This window comes from Erythranthe guttata, chromosome 2 (assembly GCF_056151865.1).
Source record: "Erythranthe guttata isolate IM_541 chromosome 2, IM_541, whole genome shotgun sequence".
NCBI lineage: Eukaryota > Viridiplantae > Streptophyta > Magnoliopsida > Lamiales > Phrymaceae > Erythranthe > Erythranthe guttata.
In genome coordinates, this window is record NC_142534.1 from 4,580,105 (window position 1) to 4,607,158 (window position 27,054).

Genomic DNA, 27,054 nt, shown 5'->3' on the forward strand with positions numbered 1-27,054 from the left:
CACACGACTCGAACTTGTTGATAATCAAAGCAATTCCTCCTCCGCACTCTTGGACTTCCTCCAATGTTGAACTTCCTTCAAACGGCGGATCGACCTCTCCCGAGATCTTTTAAGCACTTCTCCCGAAACGCCGATCTTCTTTATGGCCTGGTAGAAGAAACCTGTTCTGTTGCCACACCTGTCGTGCAGACAGGGCTGCAGCACGGGCTGCACCCTTCAAAGCCTTTATGCTGGGATTTTTTCGATTAAAGCTCCATCGGACTCATATGAGGTTGAGGGCCTTATATAGGCACGAAATCACCACCCTAAACCTAACTTGGGCCCTAAGAAATCGATTTAACTAGGTAATAGAATCCTAGTCGATTTCTACTTCTATTCTAGATAAATACAAAAGATACCTAACTAGAATACAATACATGGAAATAAATCTAAGTCCTAATAACAATATTACAAAAATAGGACTCTAATTAATTCCAAAATAAACATGGAAAACAAATCTTTGCCAATCTTTAATTTCCACGTATGACGGATTTCTTCAATCTTCACTAACGGAAATTTGGTGCCAACAATATATATAACTAACCACCATGTTGTTTACACCCTCTATTGCAAACCCCCTCAATTTGGATAATAATTTGACATATCTTATCGGTAGATTTAAAGTACCCAGAATACACTTTTAAATTAGTTTTAAATCCTAGGCAATTCATATCGGTCTCTATCTTCCTCTCTCAATCCCCAGATCTAAATCCCGCCTCTATAGATCTCCAATCGGCGAAGTTCCTTCCTGGAGTCATAACTCTCTTTCCGGTGGTCGGAATCCAATGGTTTGACTACCATTGGATTCCTCTCGTCGAGCTCTTTCTTTTGGTGGTGATTTCATCCAGTTTAGAGCATTCGATCTGTTTCTGAAATTGTTTTACAGTCGGTGCCTATTTCGACGACGGTGTGTCTTGCCGGAGGTGTAATTTGTGTTCCGGCAGTCGGAATTTGACGGGCTACCCACCGTTGGATTCCTCTCGTCGAGATCCATGGTAATTTCGTTCATTTTATTATCGTCATATTTATTTATATATATATATATATATATATATATATATATATATATATATATATATATATATATATATATATATATATATATATATATATATATATATATATATATATATATATATATATTCATTTATGAGTACGGAAAACCTTGGGTGGTTAGCGGCGGCTAGGGTTTTGGTAGGAGGTGCTTGGGGTAAGGAGTCATTGGCGGTTTGGTCTAAATTTTGCAGCTATGGCCTTCTCTCTCTATATCTCCTGATCTCTTAGTGTTTGTTGATTTTTGATTGTTTTGACGTTTCTTCAATTTTTGTTGATTTGCACTAAAATGATTTTTTTGTTTTGATTTTAATTGCAGATTAATGAAAGCCATTGATCAACTCATTGAAGGTGTCAAAAATTTTGGTTGAAGTTATGTTAAGTATATATTTGTATCCTTTATCGTACCTTTTTATTTGAGCTTTTGGTGTGATTTAACGATAATTGGTGCTTAAAAAGTTGATTTATTGTATTTTAGGTATAAATTGAAGAATTGGAAAAGTTTGGTGTCAAAACTGCAATTTTGGAGAAAATATGGGCCAAAAGTGAAATAATCAAAAATCTGGAGAAATTGGCACGGGACGGCCGTCCCAAATTTACACCTAAAAATGGGACGGCCGTGCCAAATGCAGAAATTGGGCAGAAGGTTTCGGCGATTCTCGCGCGGCCGTGCGGGAATTGCACTGATTTTCGCGCGGCCGTGCCAAATCACGCTGGAGACAATTTTGGACTTTTAAACACACAAGAAAACCTAGAATCATCTACCAAGTTGGGACATCTATTTAAGCCCAAACCAAGCACGAATCAAAGGACTTTTTGGACACAACCTTGGAGCGAGAGAACGAAGAATCGAAGACGGAGAATTGACAACTCTTCATCATAATTCTTCTTTCACCTATCTTTTCTTAATCTATGACTTTTATTACTTTTATTATGTTTTTCGTTATGAGTAGCTAAGTTTTTAATCTAGGATTTTGTTGGAACCCTATGTGGGGATTGTGAACCCGTTTTCTTGAGATTATGCAATTATAATTTTATGATTATTTCTTATACTTGTTATGATTGTTAGTGCATGAACTTGATCAATTTATGTGATTTATCTGTGATTATTGGGATTGACTCGACAGAGCTATTTTGATAATTAGACGGTAAGTATAAGAACCTTCGAGTAGTTTTCACCGGATGAGTGTGTCAATTGCATGTGGTGTCGTAGACATACAAATATCACCTTAGGTAGCCATTTACGAGACTTGTTAGTTAATGCTTTATTCATAATTTGTTTGCATAGACATATAGTGAACCGTTTATGAATAATAGACTCATAATACACGCGACAGCGGGTTATGAGTAAATTAGTGTCTCGGGTTAATAATCATGAATCATATATTTCATAATTGAGGGGTTTTGGGTGAGCAATTCTTGCATAGGGGGAAGATAAAATCCTAGGTCCGTTTTTAGTTGATATTTTCTCGTGTTTTATTGCTTTCATAATTAGTTTAATTAGATTTGACAACTTTGCGTAGGCTGGATAAAAATCATAATTGTTAGAGTTTGGTACTTAGGATTAGATAATTTGGGTATTCCCTGTGGGATCGACATCCGACTCTCACGAGTCCACTTTTACTACTTGTTTGCGATACGTGCACTTGCGTGTTAGGTATTTAGCACCCAACAAGTTTTTGGCGCCGTTGCCGGGGAATACGGCTAAATTATCTATTTATCCTAATATTAAATTTGAGCAATTTTTTTTACTTCAGCCGTTTTATTTATTTTATTTAATTATTTTCTTTGCTTATTTTATTTTTATTATTTTTGTTTAGGTACTTTTTATGCGAATGGAAGAAGAGAATAATCGTAGGGGAGATGACCAAGGGCGACTACCGAATGCGGCAGGAAATATCGTCAACGAGCAAGAGCAACTTCAGCTAATTAATCCACCACCTCGTCAACGAGCATTGCATGAGTATACCGTTCCAACACTCAATGGTTTTCAATCGAGCATCCAGCAGCCCCCCATTGAAGCTAACAATTTCGAAATTCGAGCGGGACTCCTCACTATGCTCCAAAACAATGGGTTGTTCAGCGGATTAGCTCATGAAGATCCGCATCTCCACTTGGTCAATTTTCTCGAAACGTGTGATTCGCACAAGATGAACGGAGTATCTCCTGAAGCACTGCAACTCCGCCTGTTCAAGCACTCTTTACAAGGTGCAGCCCGAGAATGGTTACAAACTCGTGCACCGCACTCCATCTCATCTTGGTCCCAACTAGCACAACTCTTCATGAACACATACAATTCCCCAACAAAAACTGAGAGAATCCGGAGAGAAATACAAAATTTCATACAAGATGCCGGTGAAACGTTATTCGAGACGTGGGAGCGGTTCAAACAATTAATTCGGAGATGCCCCAATCATGGTCTTCAAGAGTGGCGGCAACTTCAAATATTTTATGACGGGTTGCAAGATAATTCGAGAACGGTGCTCGATTCAGCAGCTGGCGGTATGTTCATGAGCTTGACCTATGACGAAGCATACGAACTTTTGGAGCGAATCGCTAGGAATAAATACATGCGGGCATCGGACCGGTCAAATAGCGGAGCCATAAAGACGGGAGGAATTTTGGAGTTAGACGGGGTCACCGCAATCACTGCCCAATTAGAGAAGCTATCAAAGCAAGTAGCAGCATTGCAAACTCAGCAAGTCCATGCAGTCCAAATTCCCAACCAGTGCGTAGAAGAAATAGAGTCTCTAAATTATGTACATGACACTAATCGACAACAGAGGAACCCGTACTCCAACACTTATAATCCGGGATGGAAAGATCACCCCAACTTTGGATGGGGAGGAAATCATCAAGGACAAAGGCCAGCTCCCGGATTCCAAAATCCGCCTCAAGCTCCACCCCAAGGAGTTGACCTCGCTGACATCTTAGCAAAATTCATGACGTCGACTCAAGCATCCATTCGGAACCTTGAGACACAAATGGGTGAACTTGCAACCCAACTAAACGCGAGGCCGTCGGGAGCACTGCCGTCGAATACGGAAGATCCTCGAAAAAGCAACATCGAGCAGTGCAATGCAGTAACTTTGCGAAATGGGAGGCAATTAGAGGAAGTTCCTAAATAGTCCGTTGCACCACCGCTTATTGTAGAGGAGCCCAAGGAAAAAACTGATGTCGGACCAAGCAACACAAAGATCACAATAAGTGAACCTACTCCCAAGGTACCTTTCCCTCAACGTTTTCAAAACTCTAAGCTTGATATGCAATTTCAGTCATTTTTGGATTATCTTAAAAAGTTGCATGTTAATATTACTTTTGTTGAGGCACTTAAGCATATGCCGAATTGGGTTAAGTTTATAAAGGAACTTGTATCGAAGAAGATGAGGCTTCCGGAGTGTGCAGCAATCATAGACCTCAATGAGCAAAGTAGTGCTATCCTTGCAAATAAAATTCCACCGAAGCTTAGAGATCCGGGCAGTTGTACCATTCCATGCACAATAGGTACTAGGTATTTTGGGCGGGCGTTGTGTGATCAAGGGGCGAGCGTAAATTTAATGCCTTTATCAATTTATGAGAAATTGAATTTAGGAGAAATTAAGCCTACTTCCGTGACCTTGCAGCTAGCCGATAGATCTTTTACTCACCCTTTAGGTATAGTGGAGGATGTGTTGGTCAAGGTAGATAAGTTTATACTCCCGGCCGATTTTCTAGTACTAGACATAGAGGAAGATGAAAATATTCCCCTTATCTTAGGACGCCCCTTCTTAGCAACCGGTAAATCAATTATTGATGTAGGAAAGAGAGAGCTAAGAATGAGAGTGGGGGAAGAAACAGTGATCTTCAAGGTGTACCGGGTGGATGAAAAGCCTATTACGGCTAATGGATGTTATCTTCTTGATGAGGTGAGTGATTCTAAACTTTTTCCTGTTAAATTACATGATTTAAAGAATTTTGTGGATACTAATGTGCATGTAGGAGAACAAAAGAAAAAGGTTGAGTTGGTTACAACACCTACTCAAAACACCGTGATAAAAGACGATGTTGGCAAGCCTCATGACATCAAGAAGAATAAATTCAAGGGCATTCCTAAGCGAACCAGTCGAAAGAAGAATCGGATCAACCCATTTATTCAAGACTTTCTCCAAAAGGAAGTAAGGAGATGGGTTCAAAAGCTAATGAATTGAAGAGCAAGAACAAAGTCTGGCTGAAGACTATAAACTTAGCGCTTCTCGGGAGGCAACCCGAGATTTTCGTTTTTTTATTTTATTTTATTTATTTTTCTTGTTTTATTTTGTTTATTTATTTTATAAGCATGCAAGCTAATAAATTAAACATGTTTTTAATTTTTAGGACAAAAAAAATCGCAATTTTGCAGCTCATACGGCCGTCCCAAAACAAGGCTTAATTTCACACGGCCGTGTGAAAAATCTGGAAGCTACTGCCCAATTTTGGCAAATCGCACGGCCGTGCGGAAAATAGTTCAAAATCTCATACGGCCGTGCGAAACTCAACAGAAGCATAATAAAGGCGAGGGTGGAGAGAAAACCGGAGACGGCCAAGACGACTTATTCAGGTGTATTCTATCCTTAAACTTCGTGTTAATTACATTGAGGGCAATGTAAATTTTAAGTTTGGGGGTGGAAAATTACTTGTTTTTATGTGCTTTAATTTTTTAGTTTGCATGCCTTAAGTTTTTTTTTTTTTTTTTATTTGAGTTATTTTATTTTAGTTTTTTATTTAGAAAAAAAAAATTGCTTGAGATAAATGCTTCGATGAATCATGATGATGAAAGATGGTCGATGTTTAATGGTGAAATTGCTTGTTTTATCTTGATTTTGATCGAATTTTGGTGAGCTTTTGATTCAAAGTGTCGTAAGAAGGAGTCATTGTTAGGAATCTCGAATTATGCGTTGCTTTGGTTGAAAGTTTTGTGTTTTAAAATTTGAGTTAATTTATGTTATATCATATGCTATTCGGTTTTAGAACTTGTCTTATGAATTTACAAAGTGAAATATTGAATTGTTGAGCAATTTGGGAAGTGATTTGGGCCATCTTTGAACCGTTTGAGCCTTTCAAGCCTACCTTTAAATTTTTATCATTCGAACCTTGATTGAGCCTTGGAGAAACGGTGTTCTTTCTTTTAGCCAATGTGCATAAGGTAGAATAAATGGAGATTCTTGAAAAATTACCCTTTGGAGTTCGGTTGGAAAATTTTATAAGGTCCTTCTTCTTCTTTCCAAAAAAAAAAATATATATATATATATATATAAAAAATAATAATAAAAAAAAGAAGAAAGAAGAAAGAAAAGGAGAAGAAGAGACTAGAAGGGGAAGTAAGGACTAGTTGTTGAGTTGTTTTGAAAGCTCGATCCATTGTCTTAAGAGAAAAAGTGGAGACTTTTGAACTCTTAAGAATCGAGTTAATTAAAGTCCTTAGAGGTCAATTCATTGTTTCAAACGCCTATCTTTCAAAATTTGGCGTAATCACCTCAATTCAAGAAGCATAGCCACCTATACACATATCTCCTACCTCGAACCAAAAAGCCCAACATTTGAAAGCCAAAAAGTCCCAATGATCCCAATAGCTCAATTATTTGATACTAGCCGAGTAAAGAAATTTGGTGAGTCTTTGGAGTTGAATATTATTATGTAAGTATAAATTTTCTCCAATTTTAATGTACAAATATGGGATACTTGAAGCGATAGCATGGTTTGTGGTTTTTAGCAATGGTGAGTGAATACGTATCTTTGAATTACGAGCTTGTAAATTTTTGAGAATTGTCGTGATAATTGCAAGTTCTGACAAAATGAAAGTTGACCATTAATCTATGTGATGAGAGGCATTTGTTGAGAGTGTTGCTGTGAAAGTTGCTAGTTTTTGCTTGAGGACAAACAAAAGATCAAGTTTGGGGGTGTGTTAAGTATATATTTGTATCATTTATCGTACCTTTTTATTTGAGCTTTTGGTGTGATTTAACGATAATTGGTGCTTAAAAAGTTGATTTATTGTATTTTAGGTATAAATTGAAGAATTGGAAAAGTTTGGGGTCAAAACTGCAATTTTGGAGAAAATATGGGCCAAAAGTGAAATAATCAAAAATCTGGAGAAATTGGCACGGGACGGCCGTCCCAAATTTACACCTAAAAATGGGACGGCCGTGCCAAATGCAGAAATTGGGCAGAAGGTTTCGGCGATTCTCGCGCGGCCGTGCGGGAATTGCACTGATTTTCGCGCGGCCGTGCCAAATCACGCTGGAGACAATTTTGGACTTTTAAACACACAAGGAAAACCTAGAATCATCTACCAAGTTGGGACATCTATTTAAGCCCAAACCAAGCACGAATCAAATGACTTTTTGGACACAACCTTGGAGCGAGAGAACGAAGAATCGAAGACGGAGAATTGACAACTCTTCATCATAATTCTTCTTTCACCTATCTTTTCTTAATCTATTACTTTTATTACTTTTATTATGTTTTTCGTTATGAGTAGCTAAGTTTTTAATCTAGGATTTTGTTGGAACCCTATGTGGGGATTGTGAACCCATTTTCTTGAGATTATGCAATTATGATTTTATGATTATTTCTTATACTTGTTATGATTGTTAGTGCATGAACCTGATCAATTTATGTGCTTTATCTGTGATTATTGGGATTGACTCGACATAGCTATTTTGATAATTAGACGGTAAGTATAAGAACCTTCGAGTAGTTTTCACCGGATGAGTGTGTCAATTGCATGTGGTGTCGTAGACATACAGATATCACCTTAGGTAGCCATTTACGAGACTTGTTAGTTAATGCTTTATTCATAATTTGTTTGCATAGACATATAGTGAACCGTTTATGAATAATAGACTCAGAATACACGCCACAGCGGGTTATGAGTAAATTAGTGTCTCGGGTTAATAATCATGAATCATATATTTCATAATTGAGGGGTTTTGGGTGAGCAATTCTTGCATAGGGGGAAGATAAAATCCTAGGTCCGTTTTTACTTGATATTTTCTCGTGTTTTATTGCTTTCATAATTAGTTTAATTAGATTTGACAACTTTGCGTAGGCTGGATAAAAATCATAATTGTTAGAGTTTGGTACTTAGGATTAGATAATTTGAGTATTCCTGTGGGATCGACATCCGACTCTCACGACTCCACTTTTACTACTTGTTTGCGATACGTGCACTTGCGTGTTAGGTATTTAGCACCCAACACTCTCAATTACCAAATTCCACTTTTACAATTCTTTTGGAAGCTAAAGCCCTAAACCCCTAAGCAATTTTCCGTACTCATAAATGGAATTGCTTGGGGTAAGGAGTCATTGGCGGGGTAAGGAGTCATTGGCGGTTTGGTCTAAATTTTGCAGCTATGGCCTTCTCTCTCTATATCTCCCGATCTCTTAGTGTTTGTTGATTTTTGATTGTTTTGACGTTTCTTCAATTTTTGTTGATTTGCACTAAAATGATTTTTTTGTTTTGATTTTAATTGCAGATTAATGAAAGCCATTGATCATCTCATTGAAGGTGTCAAAAATTTTGGTTGAAGTTACATCTGCTTCAAGTTACAATGTTCAACAGACTGTATACATTACTATACATTACTAGTTACATATAGTAACATGTAGTTGCATATTCATATATTTGTGTATTTTCAATTTGTATTTTATTGGTTCTGAGATGGTTTATAATAAAAATATTAAAATTTGTAAACTTTTGTTGGTGGGGTTTATGAATTTCTTTTGTAGTAACCAATATTCGTGTGTGTATATAATTGATCGACTAAAGATATGGGGTAACAAAAAAGAACATAACTACGAATTACTATAGTTTACATGTAGTTATTTTCAGTACAGTAAACATATTAATTAAAAAAAATCTAAAAAATAAAAAATATAATATATATATAAAATATATATATATATATATATATATATATATATATATATATATATATATATATATATATATATATATATATATATATATATATATATATATATATATAAACAAACATGTTAAAAAAAAAGAAAAAAGAAAGAAAATTAATAATAAATAAATGAGCGAAAATGCTGAATGCAGTTTGGCCGAAAATTATATATAAGGGTAGTATAGTACTTTCTCCTCTTCAAAGGATGATTTTAGCTTGGATTTATCCATAGTTTATTTTGTATCCTGGGGTGTATATAAAATAACCATTTAAAAAAATATTTTTTTAGCAGAAAAAGTATTTTACTAAAAAAAATCCCTCAGCTATTTTCGATATCAAGTTACCTTAAAATTATATTTTCTTACAAATATTTTTACATAGTATTTCTACCAATTACAATAAAAGATCTATAAATCGAATAATTTAGTGATAAAAAAATATTTTATAAGAAAATATAGTTTTTTGTAAATAATCCGTTGTGATTTTTAATTTTTCGTACTTTGTGCGCTCGAAATTAGGTTGGAGGTTGAAAAACACTATTTAATTTTTTTATTTTGAACCCCCCAAAAAAAATCCCAACATCAATTAAAGGTGCATTGTGAATGATTTATTGTATTTTGAGGATGCAAAATGATGTTATTGTTTTTTTAGGGTGCAAAGTGCCAAAAAACTCTATTTTGAGGGTGCAAGGTGGGATTAAGTCTACCAAATCTCACTCTCAAATTACCAAATTCCAGTTTTACAATTCTTTTGGAAGCTAAAGCCCTAAACCCCTAATTCGATCTATCCCCACTACCTCCACCACCAGCCACCACCGTGGCCACCGCTCGTGACGGCGGCGCGTCAGATTAAAGCTCCTCAATCCCTTACACTCTGCACACTTTCAGCAGCAAACAAACGTTGAATCATTTTTCCATAAATACGTCCCCCATTTTCAAGCATCAGCTGTACAATCCTTTGGCAATGGTAATTGTTGTATTCTCTCATTCGCTTAGGTGGTGAAAAATTGGAAGCGGTGGAACCCTATTGCACGCGAATGTACGTTGTGTCGCTACAATCTGTAATTTGTTAGGCCTTGGGAATGTACCAGTCATGGTTTCGGGCATTTTCCGGCGGAAAGAGCCGCCGCATCCTTGGTCTGCTGTCGAGAAACGACGCCGTACAGTACTTTGTGCACAAACCTTTTTCCAAATTGATTGGGAGTGGAGGAAGAATCTTGTTAAATGCCACCGGTGAAGTCAAATTAGAACATGGTAAGTAATTATCTCGTAGTAACAGTATTGATTTGTAGTTTTATTGCATTTGATTGAAGAGAGGAACTGATTTTCTGTCTAAAACATGCCTAAATTAATCATGTTCGGAATAATATTTTATCTCTGTATTTGTTCGATTTTCGTGACAAGTCTCTTTAACTCTGGCATTTGTTGCTGAATTTATTATATATTTGACTATCTATTATTGCGTTTGTTTCAAATAGTTTATAAGGTCAATGGCTAGTGTATAATGTATTTGCCACACTCATGCCAAGATACTCTGTATATGTGCTTTGATCTTGCAAATGTTTTTGTTTTTGATATTTGACTTTTATTTGATACCATTGTGTTGCTTAGGGGGTACAACAATATGCGGCATTGGAGCGACACTCTCCACGTTGATTAATCGAAGATCACTTTGCGCATCGCATTATTCCTTTAGTCAAAATGCAGTGAATTTCTGCACATTGCCAGAACATAAAGGAGATTTTGCGTTGCTGGATTCTGTTGTTTCATTGCCATTGGGTAAGTCAAGCAGTGAAATGGAAGAGTTTCAGGTTACTGCCGATTACAATGATTGTGATAAGCCAAAAAAAGCTAAACCAACGTCTCGAAAATCAATTGATTTCACCAAAATTCGTATCGAGAAGCTTCCAACTGTCCTTATCATAGGACGCCCAAATGTTGGAAAGTCGGCATTATTCAACCGGTTAGTGTTGGTCATCTAAAATCTTGAAATTCGTGTCTTTTCTGATATTTGGAAATGAAGAAAACATCTTTTAGTCCTTGACCTTTTATATTGGTTTGTTGGGCTTTTTGCAGTTTGATTCGAAGGAGGGAAGCGCTTGTTTACAACACCCCTAACGACCATGTTACACGTGATATACGTGACGGGGTTGCTAAATTGGGTGATTTACGTTTTCGTATACTTGATTCAGCTGGACTGGAGGCCGAGGCTTCTTCAGGTTCTGTTCTCGGCAGAACTGCTGCAATGACTGGAGATGTGCTGGCAAAATCCAATTTTGCACTCTTTCTAATAGATGCAAGGTTAGCCTTGTTCATGCCTTTTTGAACCATAGATTCTAGTGATTCTCTTGAAACTTACTATGCTTTTATTTGTCTTGGAACCCTGCCTGTTTATCTTGATATCTACGATGATGATTAGACATTCCCTTTCCGTGTAAATACTATTGTAAATACTATTCAAGAACCATGAGAAACACGTGATAATTGGTTATGATTATTGATGGACTGAAAATGCATCATCAACTTTTAAAGAAACATGTTTGATTGCATCAAAATTTCGCGTGATTTAGTACTGACCACGGATGCTTTCATTATTCTAAGTGTTCTGAGTAGTTATAGTTTTGGGTTCCTTCTTATTATATGCCTGAAAAAATTGCTGATCTGTATTTGAGAAAATGCTTGTCAACCTTTTCATCTCAATTGAGTAATAAATTAATTACTTTTGTGTACGTATTATATTGAGTATAGAGATGGACTACTGCCCATGGATTTGGATGTTGGGAAGTGGTTAAGAAAGCATGCGCCCGGTATAAAGCCTACTGTCATAATGAATAAAGCCGAGCTGCTTGACGATGCTTCTGGTTCTCTTGCTTCTGCTGCTGGTGAAGCTTATACATTGGGATTCGGTGATCCCATTGCTTTATCTGCTGAAACTGGATTAGGAATGACAGAGCTATATGAAGCTTTGAGGCCATCTCTTGAGGAATATGTGCTCCAGCACATAAAAGGTAAAACACTCACAGCTAATGTTCTTTTGTGAGAGGTTGTTTTCGTATTTATCCGCTTGATGTTATGAATGTAAGTGTTGTTCGTCGATATGTTTAGTTAATGCAGTACAGATAATTGGTACAGAGGTGTTGGATTATTTGAAACAAAAACAAACTATCTTCCCTGTTTTTGAAGCGTGAAAATGTTTTGGTGCTATTAACTTGGTTATAAACAGCAGTGAGCCGGTTAGGTGGAAGAAGGCTAAATAGGGTGGTCAAAACTTCGTATTGTATTTTAGTGCAGAAAACCAATGCTTATCTCACGCAGCCAAAAGATATTTCTCCTTAATATTCAAAATGAGTTTCTATGTTTCTTTGAACAGTATACCTTAAATCGTTATGCCATTTTGGCATGTGCTGCCGAGGCTTATAGTGCTTCCCTTAATTATTATGGAATAATAACCCTTTATATTGGTGTAATAGTTTTCGAATATTGTCCAAGCTTGGATATCACTAGCTTCTTAGAATTTTTTTCATTTGTTTGAGAAGAGTTTTACATTTATTGATGTTAATTAATCTTTTAAATCGGTTTGAATGGACTGCCCATTTACTTTTTTTATTGTGTCTTACAGATAAATTGATTATGACTCGCCTCTTTTAATCAACTGACTATAGTCCGTGATGAAATATGATTTGTTTTTCCAATTCTAGATGAAGATTTGCTAGATGATGGGTCCTCTGTGGACGAGGACATTGACGCTAAGCTTCCATTGCAGTTAGCAATTGTAGGGAAACCAAATGTAGGGAAGTCTACATTGTTGAATGCATTACTTCAAGAAAATCGAGTTTTGGTTGGGCCTGAAGCTGGTTTGACCAGAGATTCTATCCGAGTTCAATTTCAGTTTGACGGGAGAAGCGTATTTCTTGTGAGTTTCCAAGACTCTCTATGATCTTGCTCATTGTGCTAGATATTTTATATGCCATTTTAATTTAACATAAACAAAATGTGACATTTTGTTGCAACAAATTGAGCCGCCCTTGTTCAATTACATGGTTCGGATTAAATTTTGTTAGACTGGATTGTAGTAATTCCATACGATTAATTAAGTAATTAGTTAGTAAGATGTTTGGCTCCTTATTTAGTATTAAAATTGTTAATATGGTACTAAATGTGATTTTTCAGTAACTTCCGTAATGTAACAATAATTATGCTATTTTGTAGTATTTCAGGTGTAAGATCATCTCTTTCCTTTTTAGTCACTACTTAGTCAATTAAACTTAACAGTGACAAATAAACAAAGCCTGAGATAATACTGGTACTTGTTGTCAGCTGCGTTTATATGTGAAAATAAGAAATTTCAAATGCGTTAAACATGTGTTCGTTCCAATTCTTTCGTTTAAGCATCTCAATTTTTATAACCTATATTAATCCCACAGTATCGTATGTTTATTCTACCTTATAATTAGAGTTGTTGCCTGCAAATATGGATACATGACTCGTTCACTCTGTTTGTAGGCATTCTACCTTGTAATTTGGTCGAAAAACCTATTTTTTTTTCAAAATTACATGGTTTTAATAATTTTATTTTTTGGTTCAGGTTGACACTGCTGGTTGGTTGGAGAGGACAAAACAGGATAAAGGAGCATCATCCTTGAGTATTGTGCAATCAAGGAAAAATCTCATGAGGGCCCACGTAGTTGCATTAGTTCTTGATGCAGCAGAGGTTAGTTATTGTAGTTAACGTACCAGTTTTTTTGGCTCCAATCCTCTTTTTGTGTATTTTCGTGCCTGTTTATTTGTTGTTATAATTAGTCACACTTTTGTGTTTTATATTCGGTAAACTAATGGTCATAAGATGCATGCCTATATCTTACAGTTCTCAAAAGACAAACGAAGTTAATCGAACAATCTCAGGCATATTTATCAATTCTATGTTTGTATCTTGGGTGTTTGAGCAATCTCATGCAAAATTTTCAATTCTATGTTCATACCTTAGTATATTAAAGTTATGTGCTGTAATATGATGTTTAATTTCAATATACCATTCTTTATTTGGTATGTGCTTTGGGTAATTTTATCTCAATATACTTTATTTATTATTATTTTTCTTCTAAATAGATCATAAAAGCTAGACGGAGCATGAACCATGCTGAAGTGGTGATAGCAAGGCGATCTGTGGAAGAAGGGCGAGGTTTGGTCATTGTTGTGAACAAGATGGATCTTTTAAATTCGAAAATGTACGACAGAGTGATTAAAGCCGTACCTGAAGAAGTTCAGACTGTTATACCGCAGGTACGTACGTCGCCACCTGGCAGAACAATTTCAATGTTCGCCTAAGTTGGTGTTTTGTTTTTTCAACTCATCGACCGTTACAAAGTTTGTCAATATCAAATTTTATAGCATTTTCCTATTTTTTTTTTTATCCCGGACTCAACAATTGAAACATTGAATGTCGAAAAATATTACAACGAAAAGACTTTTGTTTTCTGTGTGATAATGATGAAAATATTGTGACGAAAGAAGTGACTCGATTTTTGTCTGTTAGGTGACGGGTATACCTGTAGTGTTTGTTTCTGCACTTGAGGGAAAAGGACGTTTGTCTGTTATGCACCAAGTTGTTGATACGTATGACAAATGGTGTCGCAGATTGTCAACCGCTCTTCTAAACCGCTGGTTACGCAAGGTACATATGTTGAAATATCTGGACATTGTTTGATGTTTTATTATTTAAACTAACTGTTAGAATGGGTCCAAAAATTCAGGGTTGATTCAAATATTTTAGATATACTTTTAGAATGAGCCTATATACTTCTGCATCCTCAAAGCAGGATGCAACATATAAATTTGTTGTTTAAGTAGTCGATGATTAATCAAGTAATTGAGTATTATTTAATATTTGGTTAGTTCAATAAGTTTTTGGATCAACTGACCTGAAAATTCTGGGAAAAATTGGCCTTTTATCTTCGTTTGTTGAGTAATTGTGTATTGGATCCATCTAGTCTCGTTTGGTTGATAATTGAACCTTAGCTAATTGAGAGGTTTCTTTCATGAGATTATTTAATTGTATAACGGGAACCAAACGATACTTTGAAGCAGCACATAAATATTTCATATTTTTTTTTCCGAGTATATGACAAAAGTGGTTGTATGTGTTAGGTTATGAGCAGACATTCGTGGAAAGATTCTTCGGCACAACCAAAGATAAAATATTTCACCCAGGTGAAGGCTCGCCCCCCGACTTTTGTTGCCTTTGTGAGTGGCAAAATGAAGCTATCAGAAACCGATTTAAGGTTCTTAACAAAGTCACTGAAAGAAGACTTTGACTTGGGTGGAATTCCTGTTCGTATAATGCAGAGGAATGTTCCCAGGCGTTCCGAAGGTCAAAGCAATAATACTACAAGCAAGAACTCACGATTTGCTGTAAGAACAAACGAACGCATGTTGTCTGATAAAAGAAACCCGAAAGTCGTTGACTTAGACAAAACTGTTTCTGCATGAAAAAAAACCCTTAACTAAGTTTGTATATAGTTCTTTTTTTTCATGTAAAATTTTGTAGCACTTGTGTTTTTGACAATCAGAAATTTTGGCAGATGATGTTATATGTTTGATTTTTCGATTTATTTTACGTCATTGTTCCATTCTTCTCGAATATTATTTATTTGATTCCTCCAGCAATTTATTTCTCTTAATTATTTTTCTCTAGCTTGAACTTTGGTTGATTGTATTTGATAACTTGGAATTTAATGATTGTATTGGACTGGCTGGAAAGTGTAAGTTTGATATACTTCACTGAAGGGTATTATTTGCAATTTATTCTTTCAAATATTTTTCGTACCTAGTAGCAATTTTCATTGAACTATTACAGAACTATTTAGAAGCTCACCAAAAAAAAAAAACATATACAAGAAGGGGCTTGCTATTTGCAACGGGACTTTTACTAGGTCGCAACGGAATTTTAGGTATTCTTTCTAATTTCACAAAAAAAAAAAAAAAAAAATTATCTCTACTTTCAATTTCTGAAAATTTGAGACTTTGAAACTCATTACGATAAGAATAACAATCATCAAGATTTGCCGATTCAAATTACGATTTTAAGGTCAAAATAAGTTGTTCGGATTTTTTTCAAAAAAATTATTTCGTGTATTTATTTCAAATAAGTTGTATGTATTTCGTGTCGTTGAACATACTCGTTTCAAAGTTTCGTGTTCAACAACACGAAAAGATAAAAAAGAAAATCATAGTTTCGTGTTGTAGAACACTAAACCTATGCACAAATTTCGTGTAGTAGAGCACTAAACCCTGATTTTTATTTTTACTTTGATAGTTTTGTGTTGTAGAACACTAAACCCTGTTTTCCCCCACCAATATTTTCGTGCTCTAGAGCGCGAAACTATCAAAATACATTGTGATAGTTTTGTGATTAGAGCACAAAACCAATTAAAAAATTAGAAGACATGCTCAAAAGCACGAAAAATTCAAAATTTTGAACGTTTCATCACAAAACTCCCCAAGTTTGCAATTGTTTTATTTTTTCTGAACTCCGATACATTTTTTATAACTAAAACGTAAATAAATTGATTGAAACGAACTAAGTGAGTAAAAATTATCACAAATCGGGAGTCAAGTGACGCATTGAATGCCGATAGGTTGAGTGATTTTCGAATGTTTGAAAGAGTACGATGTTTTTGAGAAAATTTTAAAGTTTAAAAGTTTAAAATGATTGAAATCGCACTGCGACCAGTAACAACGGCGCCGTAATTAGCAGTTAGAGAAGGGGAATCCCAAAAAAGAAAGTGCACGCGATTAGATTTAGCCCACAATTCAGAAAAAACTGGTACTATTATTCAACATGCTTTAAAGTTTAAACAGCTACACGTAGATCACATCCCAAGCAGAATCTAGCTCAACTTTTAGGTTTAGTAGCTCCTATTATTCTTTTCTTATTAATTCCTACTTTGTTAAATGTTCCATTTTTTTTTTTAAATTTTAAATAATATGTCACTTTGTCTTATAACATTATAAATGAGTAAAATTGTCAAATAAGAACTGTTTTCCACCTTATAAAATCAAAGCTATTTAATAACTTTTTTAATCAGTGTGCATCAACTTTAAACGACACCTAATATAAAACACATGGAGTAATTTTTATGCAACTATATTTATAAAATTGAAAAACAAATATATATTTTAAATATGGTACGCGTAGCAACTAACAACTTTGCGGTTTGTACCACCTCAGTCTGTATTTGGAGAAATAAATTAAGAAATGCGCGATTTTCAACTACACCGAGGAGTATTTCGGAATTTCTGAAGTCAACTTGAAGCTAAATGTAAGATATACGAAATAATATTTTCAACCTAAATTATCTTGCATTTTAGAATACCAATAATTTACTCATTGGTTTTTTTCTTTTTACAATTTTGCCCTTCAACACTCTTAGGCAATTAATGATAAAAATATTTTAGTGATTTCCAATATTTTTCGCTTTAATTTATGCACACTTATTGAATTTTCTTTAATCTATATATATGTTCAACAATCCAAAACAATAAATATGGTAGGACAATGACTAGTGATACTTAGGCCTTGTTTGGTTGGGAATAATAGCCATTATTAACTAAATAATTAGATTTTGTTTGATGTTTGGTATTCTCAATAATTTGTCGCGTCGACCTGCAAATATTATATTATCAGCGCTTATCGATCTTGCTTTTTAGGAATGTTTTTTGTTGGACGTCCCAAAATCCGATAAAATAATTGGATTTTCACTAGATTATTTAATCTTATTTTAACTAAACTTATCTTGACAACCAAACGAAGTTAACAATTATGTGTAGTTGTATCACAATTTGTGAGTTTGTCTCGAGAAACACATTTATAATGGATTAGTTAGCTAAAAATGTGACATGCAAAATGGGCAAATTCAGACAATTATTTAGTGTTTGTATTTGGGTTGTGAAAAAAGCAAATGGGGTCCAAACCTAATTAATTAATTTTGTCTCTGACAAGTCTTCTGCAAGTCATCATTTTTCTGCAACTATTCAATCATCATCACATTATCATTTTCACATGCCTAACAAAACAATGTGTGTGAGAGAGAGAGAGAGAGAGAGAGAGAGAGAGAGAGAGAGAGAGAGAGAGAGAGAGAGAGATTTCCATTTCTCTAATGAAAAAAACTATACACACACAAACAAACACACACACATATAAATTTTCCATATAACAGGTAGATTTGTCAGTACTCAGAAATAACAATAAACAAAAAGAATGATACATAAATTATATACAGTACAGTACATGAACTATATATATGAGCACTGGTAATTAATAAATCATATATATATATATATATATATATGCATTAATTAAATCTCAAAGAATCATGTTATAATAATCTTCATGAAAATTAAAAATGGTGTTTTAGCAGCAAAGAAAACCCTAATTCAAGTAATTATATTATTAATTAATAAATTCTCACGTGCTCAAATAAATCAAGAGACAACATGCACTAGTATTACGTTAATCCAACATATATATAATTATAAAATTCTCATTACCCATATATATCTCAATATAATATATAGTATATATATAGTAATTAATTACGTCAATAATTCAATATAACAACAGTACATTAAAATCATAAACCAATAAATAACTAAAGTTACTTGAAAAGATTTGTGTAGTCTTTGCTCGCCTCATTGTTAATCGCACTCCAATCCCACAACCTGTCGGAGAAACTAGCCGCTCCGGCCAGATTGAGGGGGGGCGGCGGCCCCCCCTCCTGAAACTGCGATAGAAGATTCGGCAGCACACCAATATTATTACTATTACTATTACTATTATTATACTGACGGTTATTAATATTATTAATATTGACGAGCTTGTGCAGCTCGTCAATATTAATATTGTTCGCCGCGCCGGAGGAAGAGGAACCGGAGAATACGATGTCCGGAGATATTAATAATAATGGATTATTAATATTATTATTAGTAATTTGGTGTGAGAGGGCGAGTGACGTGGCAATATCCGCAGTAGTAGTAGTGATGCTGACTGGGCTGGTTATTTCGTTTAGTTTTCCATTGTTGTTGCTGCTACTAATGTCGTTGTTCTGCTGCTTCCTCGTTGACTGCGATCCTCTCGAGGAAGACGATGACGTGGCCTTTGTCGGGATTGTACAGCGTGGCAGTGATGGGTGGTCTTCTACTCCGGCTCTCTTGTACACTCGGCATAGAGATATTTCCGCCTGTTTATTCAATATCAAAAACTAATTATTAATTAATTAATGATACATATATAAGTATTATTTAATTAGGAAATTAATTAGATGTCGCATCTGGTTATTTACACCGCCTGAATTTTGTACCGTAAATCTATATTTAACACATAATCATAAATCACACACACACCCGATGTAAATAATCGGGTGTAGTATATAATTTTCCGTATTTAATGAGGTTTTGATTTGATATTTAAAGCTTTTCATGCACATCTCGTGTGTTCTTGGGTGAACCTATTTAAGAAACTTTGATTCACACATAGTCAGAAGAACATTAATCTCATGTGTCAGATTTTGTTTTTTCTTCAAATTAAATATTTTAATTCTTGATCATACTCTTTTCAATCAAAACTTTAAATAAAATACAAGAAATAATTTTTTTGAGTGACGGCACTTATTTTTATCGTGCATATGAGAAACATATTGTCACTGTACTTGTCACTAATATGGTATCGGTATCACTAATTCTATATATTGTTAATAAAAATAATAATTAAGTGACAACCTATGTTGCACGGACACCGAAATTACGATACATAAAAACAGATACGGGAAATGGCTTATTTCAAAAAATGGGGATATATATATGCAGAGATTAAAAGTATAGATGTATATTTATAAATGCTATATGAACACGTATAAGTATTTATATATAAGTACTTTTTTATATATTTTCATATAAAAATATATTCAAAATAGATTTTACTATCAACTATCAATTTGTAGTTGATTATTAAAAATCATACAAATAATTAGGAAATCAACAAAAATATTTGAAAATTTGCTATTCGAACATGTTTCTAACTCAGAAAATTGCAAAATGACCCATAAGGTTGCGGCAGGTGTCCTCGAGTGTCGGACACAAAACATGTCCGAAACATGAAAACGTTAGGAAATTGAAGTTTCTGTGCTACATAGGGTATCACTAATTCTATATAGTGTCAATAAAAAATGATTAAGTGACAACAAAATGAGCTGTTAGTGACAACATACAAAATATTGTCACTTTTTAGTGAAATTTTTGATATGTTGCGATTAGGGTATCGCTAATACCATTTTTTCTTATAGTACCGATTTAGCAAAATTAAGCAAGATTCTTGGCTAAAAAAAATGTGAAATTAAACTAGGTCTAAATGAACTAAACAAGTTGAAATTAAAGAATTGGATGAAATGAGATCGGAACCTTTTGGAGGCGTTCGGTTTCGTGGTGGGGCAAGCGGTACTCGTTCATGATCCAACTCGTACGAATACCTTTCGGAGCCTTGCCGGAGTAGAAAACTAGGGTTTTTTTCAGGCCAATATTCCGGTGGTGGTTCTCACTTCTGATCATTCTATCGGCTCCGGTGGCTTTCCAATAACCGGAAGTTGTGACTCGGTTCGGCCGATCTCCGTTCCGATACTTCCTATCTCGGGGTACATAAAAGTACCACTCTTTCTCCCCTATTGCAGCTAACGCTGCCAATATTATACATCATAGTACAAAAATCAATCAATCAACACAACACACACAAATATAATTATAAACATACTTAATTAAAGAAAGATTAAAGAACACATGAATCTTGAATTTTCTCCTGTGTAATGAAAGAAATGAATCAAAGGGGTGACAAATATATATATATATATATATATATATATATATATATATATATATATATATATATATATATATATATATATATATATATATATATATTGAAAAGGGATATTGGGAAGAAGATTAAAAAAAAAGTTAGTTAACAGTACAGAAAATATCAAATACAAACAAGAAAAACACACACACACACACAAAAAGTGAGTATATATACATACACACTTCTAGAACAAAAACAATCAATACAAAAAAACAAACTCACACAAGAACAAATTAAACACAGAGAAAGAAGGAAGTCAAAATCAGTTAGTTATATGCATCAAGACAGAAATCTTGAATTCTCAGTGTAATGGAAGAAATGAACAAAAGGGCTTTTAAGAAGAAGAAAAAAAAAACACAGTGAGTGTATATATACACCCACAATTATATATAGTAGGGTTATATATGTATACATACATACATATATGTGTATGCAATATAATATATATTACCAGGAAGTTCCCAAGGGTCATATCGGTAGAGGTCGAGAAAAGTGATGAGTTCGACATTGAATCGCCTGCCCTCGACTTTACGGCGGAGGTAGAATTCGACGAGCTCTTCTTCGGTAGGGTGGAATCGAAACCCCGGCATCACTACATCGTGTTCGTGTTCGTCATCTGCCGCCTGTTTGCAGATGCTCCCTTCTTCTCCTTCTTCTTGATTATTATTATTCATAGCTAATGCATTAATTGCCATAAACCTATTCCAAAACCCTCATCAAAATCAAGAATATCTTTAGTTCAATGTATATATATGTATGAAAAAAAAACAAATGAGCCTTTCTTCTTGTTTTATGAATATATACAACCATGGGGTGGGGTGGGGGGGGGGGGGGGGGTAGGGTATAGTGTAGTACTAGCTAGTATGACAATTGGGAGTGCAAGTTGTTAATTGATGTAGGGTTAGGGTGGGATAAGAGAGAAGATAATTAAGATTCAACTAATTACTAATTAATGAAGTAATTAGAAGAGTCTCTCTTTCTCTCTCTTCTTCTTGTTTTTATGTTTCTCTCTCTAGATAGTGTTGTGTAAGGGAAGAAGGAAATGGATAATTAATAGAAAGATATACATATAAGGGTTGATTGGGAAATAAATAAAATTAAGGAGTTTAAGATGAGAAAAGGACATGACAAAATAGAGGACAGGGTGGCCAATTCTCATACATATTTGCGGTGGGTTTGGAGCCTTCTTTATTCCCACCATTTATTTTTTGTTATTTTCGAAAATCATATCTTCTATTTGTTTTCGTGTCATAAATACTAGTACAACTACTTTCTATACGTACGTGTAAATTCAGTTTCGGTTTCAGTTTTGGGTTTCGATTTCGGTTTCTGTATTGGTTTTTATTTCGGTTTTTTTCACAAAGTTTGGAATTTAATCATATATATGCATAAAACAAGGGGAAAATTGGCTAAATGTACTCACTCAAAAATATTTGTATAGCCATAGGTCCGTCCGAATATTATGGATTTAAAGTCCATCGGGTAACTTACTTGGACAATTTAGACTGAAAATAGATGGTCTAGTTGGAGAATTTGGATGAAAAATAGACTGAATACGAGGACTGCGACCGATGTGGATAAGACGTGGTTGACAGAAATTAGACGGTCGACAACAGTGGACAGGTAGAGAGAAGCGAATGAGTGGAAGAAACGCAACTTTTTGAGAATTATGAATGTGGTTTTGATGGTGGATATATCATCAGGTGGAGGAGAATAAAATATTTTCAGTACTAAAATATCGATTTTCAGTATAAACTCTCTAACTAAATTAAACTGCTCGAGAGACTTTTAGCAAATGGAAAAATATGACTATCCAACTGATTTGAAATGGAATTAGGCTTGAAGAGTGTTCATCAAATTGTCCCAATATATTTTGTTTTTGATTTGTTGCACACATATTAAGAAAATTAATAAGTATGCATGCGTAGATTTTAGAGGAAAAAAAATATATAGTTTGACTAAAATACACATGGTATTAATTTTTTAAATCAATTCTCTTTATATTAATTAAAAGTAATAAGAGCAAAATTGAGAAAATATTCATTAAAGCATCAATGAAATTGTAAACTCACATGTAATATATGGCAGAAAAAAGAATTAATATGTACACCTCGGAACGATAATTATCATTTCGCAAATTAGAGAAAATCTTCGTAATTTAAGCATAACTCAGAGATTAGTTCGTAATTTACCCTTTTATGTTTGTAAGTACACAAAGTAGAACCAGGGGCGGACCCACGTGTTGGCTTGGGGCTCCAGCCCCCAGCATATTTTTTTTTTTTTACCACTTTTTTGTGAATTTATTTTATTTTATTTGTTATTTATCTATTCATTTACTTTGGCCCTCTTAATATTTCAATTTTGTATATTTTAGCCCATAATTGTTTTTTTTTGTTTTAATTCACACCCATATTTTGGCCTCCACCAAAAAACCCCTAATTTCGCCCCTCCGTAGAACAACTAGCCACTGTTTCATCAATAATTCGTGCTGCTACATGCATGTATCATCATTAACTATATTAATTAATTAATTAATTAATTAATTAAGCCATTAAAGTTTTTCTTGTTGTCATTCATACCTCTAAATTCTTTGATTTATTAGAGTGCAATTAGTGAGTCAGCATGACTGTTAAACATACATTTAATTAATGATGGTGAAAATTCCCGACCTATATAAATTACACTACATAAGTTCTTTTGGCCTTTTCTTAATACTCTGATTTTGTGTTATTTTTATAAATTTTATAAAGTTTTCTATATATAAAAAGAATAATACTTATGATAAAATATTAAAATCTGATGTCTTCAATTATAGACAATAATTACTATTTGTTTTACTACAATATTATCATTTTAAATAAAATAATTACAGCTCATCTATTTTTTTTTCTTAATTAAAGAACCTCCTAATTATTCCAGTATAAATAAGTCAAGCTATTAAGTACTCAAAATTACTAGCTAGCCCCACCTAATAGTAGGCTAATAGTAATACAACCCAAAAAAATAAATTCTTCATTGTAAAAAGAGTTTATTGACTTAGTACCCTTATGTTATATGTAATTATTAAAAAATATATATAAAGAGTTAATATTACCAAAAATTAACCCAAAAAATAATTGTAGGTCAAATGTTTTTAAAGAGTTAAATAAATATCTGTAGGTCAAATACAGAGTTAATTAAAAAAAATTGTTCATATGTACTTTCAAAAAATATTTATAGGTCGATTTGTTTTTGTTTTTAATTTCAAGATCAATCTATGGACGAATTTTGAATTTCGTAATTTTCGTGATTCAATTCTAAAATTTAAAGTACATAGTTTTAAAATTTGAATTTCACAACACTAAATGTAATAAATAGTAGGATTTACATTCAAATGATAAAGTTAAAGAGATAATAAATGAATACAGTAGAATGAGAAATTAAAAAAAAAAAAGTCATGTGTTTTAGTAAAAGTCGTCTGTATTTATCATTTCAGTTGAAGTAATTATTCATATAATAAGATTATATATTATTCAAATATAGATTGATGAGGGATTGAGTAGAACTTATATAAGCATGCATGCATATGTTCTAGGCTGGGGTTGGGTTAGAGTTTACTGGTGTATGTATCTGTAATTCTGTATGTATACATTTTGGGGGGTGGGGGGGTGGGGGGTAGGGGGTGGGGGGGTGGGACTGATCTCCATAGTCAAGAGAAGTCCGTGACCACTCTCTCCATGATGACAACAACTAGAGCTTTCTTCCCTTTTGTTTTTATTTCATTTCCAAATTTTCAAATCTCTCTCTCTCTCTCTCTCTCTCTCTCTCTCTCTCTCTTTCTCTCTACATTATTTATTACCAATTAATTAATATATATATATATATATATATATATATATATATATATATATATATATATATATATATATATATATATATATATATTTATATTAAAGGTATTTCAGTAGGATGTAATTATAGTGTAATTATTCTGGATAAGACACCTATATATTGATCTCTACCAAGTAATTATGAATATTCTTCAAGTAATTAATTAACACTTTTCTTTTAATTATTCTATACTTTTTCCCCCTCCATAAACATATGCATGTGAATTGTTCAAATAATTTTGTTTTGCATAGTGATAATCGTTTAAGGGAAATTGAAATAATTACTTGTCTGTATTAGCCTATTAGGGGTGGAAATTGAAACGGAATTTCCGATTTCTGTCGATCCCGATCCAATTTTTTTTTCCGATTATTGAATAGTATTATTTTATTCCAAATTCCGAAAATCCGGTTCCGATTTTTTCTGTTTTTTTTTTTTGAATTGGAGTTGGCATATATATGAGATTCCGATTACCGATCCGATTTCAACTTCCGAAAATAATTCCAAAAGTTCCGATTTTTGAAATTACAATTTCCGATTTTTTGGAACAAAATTGGAATGGATTTTTCATTGCATAAAATAAATCAATTTTTTTTCCAAACGTGTTTATCTCGATCCGATATGTCCGATTTCCACCCCTAATATGTATGTAAAGAAAGATAAATAAAAAGTATGAAATCATAAAGTTGAACTTTTATTTTTCAATGGCAAAGCGCGACATCATGAAGAGAGGTTCACGTTTCTTTATCTCTAAAATTAACCAATCACTATCCATGTGCTTTCGTGATATATATATATATATATATATATATATATATATATATATATATATATATATATATATATATATATATATATATATATATAAACATATTTTTGACCTGTATTTGAAAAGCCAAAAATTGTCTCATTGGAGAAAAAAGAAAATCCACGAGACATTTCACATGCATGGGTCCTTGTAATAAAAATCAAGAAATATATATATATATATATATATATATATATATATATATATATATATATATATTAGAAATAATTTTCAATTAAAAAAATCCATAGAGACATTTTTTTAATATATTAGATATTACACGAGCTGATTAATTAATACGTTCGAACGGGAATATATATATATATATATATATATATATATATATATATATATATATATATATATATATATATATATATATATATATATATATATATATATTCGTAGATCGAACAAGGACGCATTTTATATGTAATAAAAATATTTAGAATTAGATAGGACATACAATTTATTTATTTTTCAAAACAAATTCATTATGAAACCCTAAAGTCAATTATTTGTGTAAGTTCTTCCAACGAGAAGCCAATAAAAATGGAGATTTCGTTGGATTTAGAATTTCATTAGGTAAGAAAAATGACGAAAGGTTGGATCACAACACTTTACCAACTTCATATTATATAGAAATTATATATTTAAAAAGTTACTATATTTATTTTGACTTTAATATAGAGAGCATTCTAGTGGAGTCTAGATTATGCTCAAGAGTTGTTAATATAATTATGCCTTTTATATACCAAATTTAATTTTAAATATTGGAATTATTACATTATTATTGATAATTGAAACATAATCGGAATTAGTTTTTTACTTCCGGAAAAAAAAGTTAGCGATTTCCACCTATATTGATAGATACATAGGTCATCTATGCCAAATACTACATATAGTACGTAGGATATGTACATGTGTATAGTAAAATAGAACTCGATTAAGTTTGTCGGGTATAACATATAAACAACTAGTAGTTGTAATTGAAAATATAAACATGACTAAAAGAAATCAACTATTTAAGTAAAAAGTAAAATAGAAATTATTTATCAAATTCAGTTATTCTCAAATATATATTTTGGGATCGGCTAAAACAAATACCAGTTTTTTCTTACTTCAATACCAACAACATAAAAAATAAAAAATAAATAGATAATAAATAGGTAATGACAATATTACCCTTAATGAAAATCAATATCACACACAAAATTTGTGTGGCATTAATTTTATTAAGGGTATTAACGTCATTACCTATTTATTTTTTTATTTTTCTATTGGTGGTATTGAAGTGAAAAAAAAAAACAGTATTTGTTTTAGCCGTTCCCATATGTTTTTCCTTCATTTTTTTACAAGGAAAAAACTCACAACCAACTATATAGGTATATTATGTACATCTCTATTCTTTTGTAATAACTTGCAAACCAGTAATATGCGGCAAGCCCGACATCAAAA

The 27,054-nt window shown here is 33.2% G+C and overlaps 2 protein-coding genes and 1 non-coding gene across 3 annotated transcripts; 1 reads left to right on the plus strand and 2 right to left on the minus strand.

Moving 5' to 3' along the window:
* Nucleotides 1–3,407: 3,407 nt before the first annotated feature.
* LOC148772162 (small nucleolar RNA R71) lies at nt 3,408–3,514 on the minus strand. The gene has a single exon (XR_016030150.1). It is a non-coding gene; the product is annotated as a small nucleolar RNA R71 (small nucleolar RNA).
* A 6,226-nt stretch (nt 3,515–9,740) lies between these two features.
* LOC105962606 (GTP-binding protein) lies at nt 9,741–15,647 on the plus strand. Its single transcript, XM_012986921.2, has 9 exons — nt 9,741–10,273; nt 10,631–10,982; nt 11,096–11,320; nt 11,768–12,027; nt 12,718–12,932; nt 13,605–13,730; nt 14,126–14,299; nt 14,553–14,690; nt 15,164–15,647. The coding sequence occupies exons 1-9, from the start codon at nt 10,102–10,104 to the stop codon at nt 15,503–15,505; spliced, it is 2,004 nt and encodes a 667-aa protein (XP_012842375.2). The 5' UTR covers nt 9,741–10,101; the 3' UTR covers nt 15,506–15,647.
* Nucleotides 15,648–18,602: 2,955 nt separating this feature from the next.
* On the minus strand, nt 18,603–21,730 carry LOV1 (NAC domain containing protein 35). Its single transcript, XM_088825703.1, has 3 exons — nt 21,373–21,730; nt 20,471–20,742; nt 18,603–19,254 (listed from the first exon to the last, which is right to left on the minus strand). Exons 1-3 carry the CDS (start codon nt 21,614–21,616, stop codon nt 18,673–18,675), a joined length of 1,098 nt encoding a protein of 365 aa, XP_088681829.1. The 5' UTR covers nt 21,617–21,730; the 3' UTR covers nt 18,603–18,672.
* Nucleotides 21,731–27,054: the final 5,324 nt, after the last annotated feature.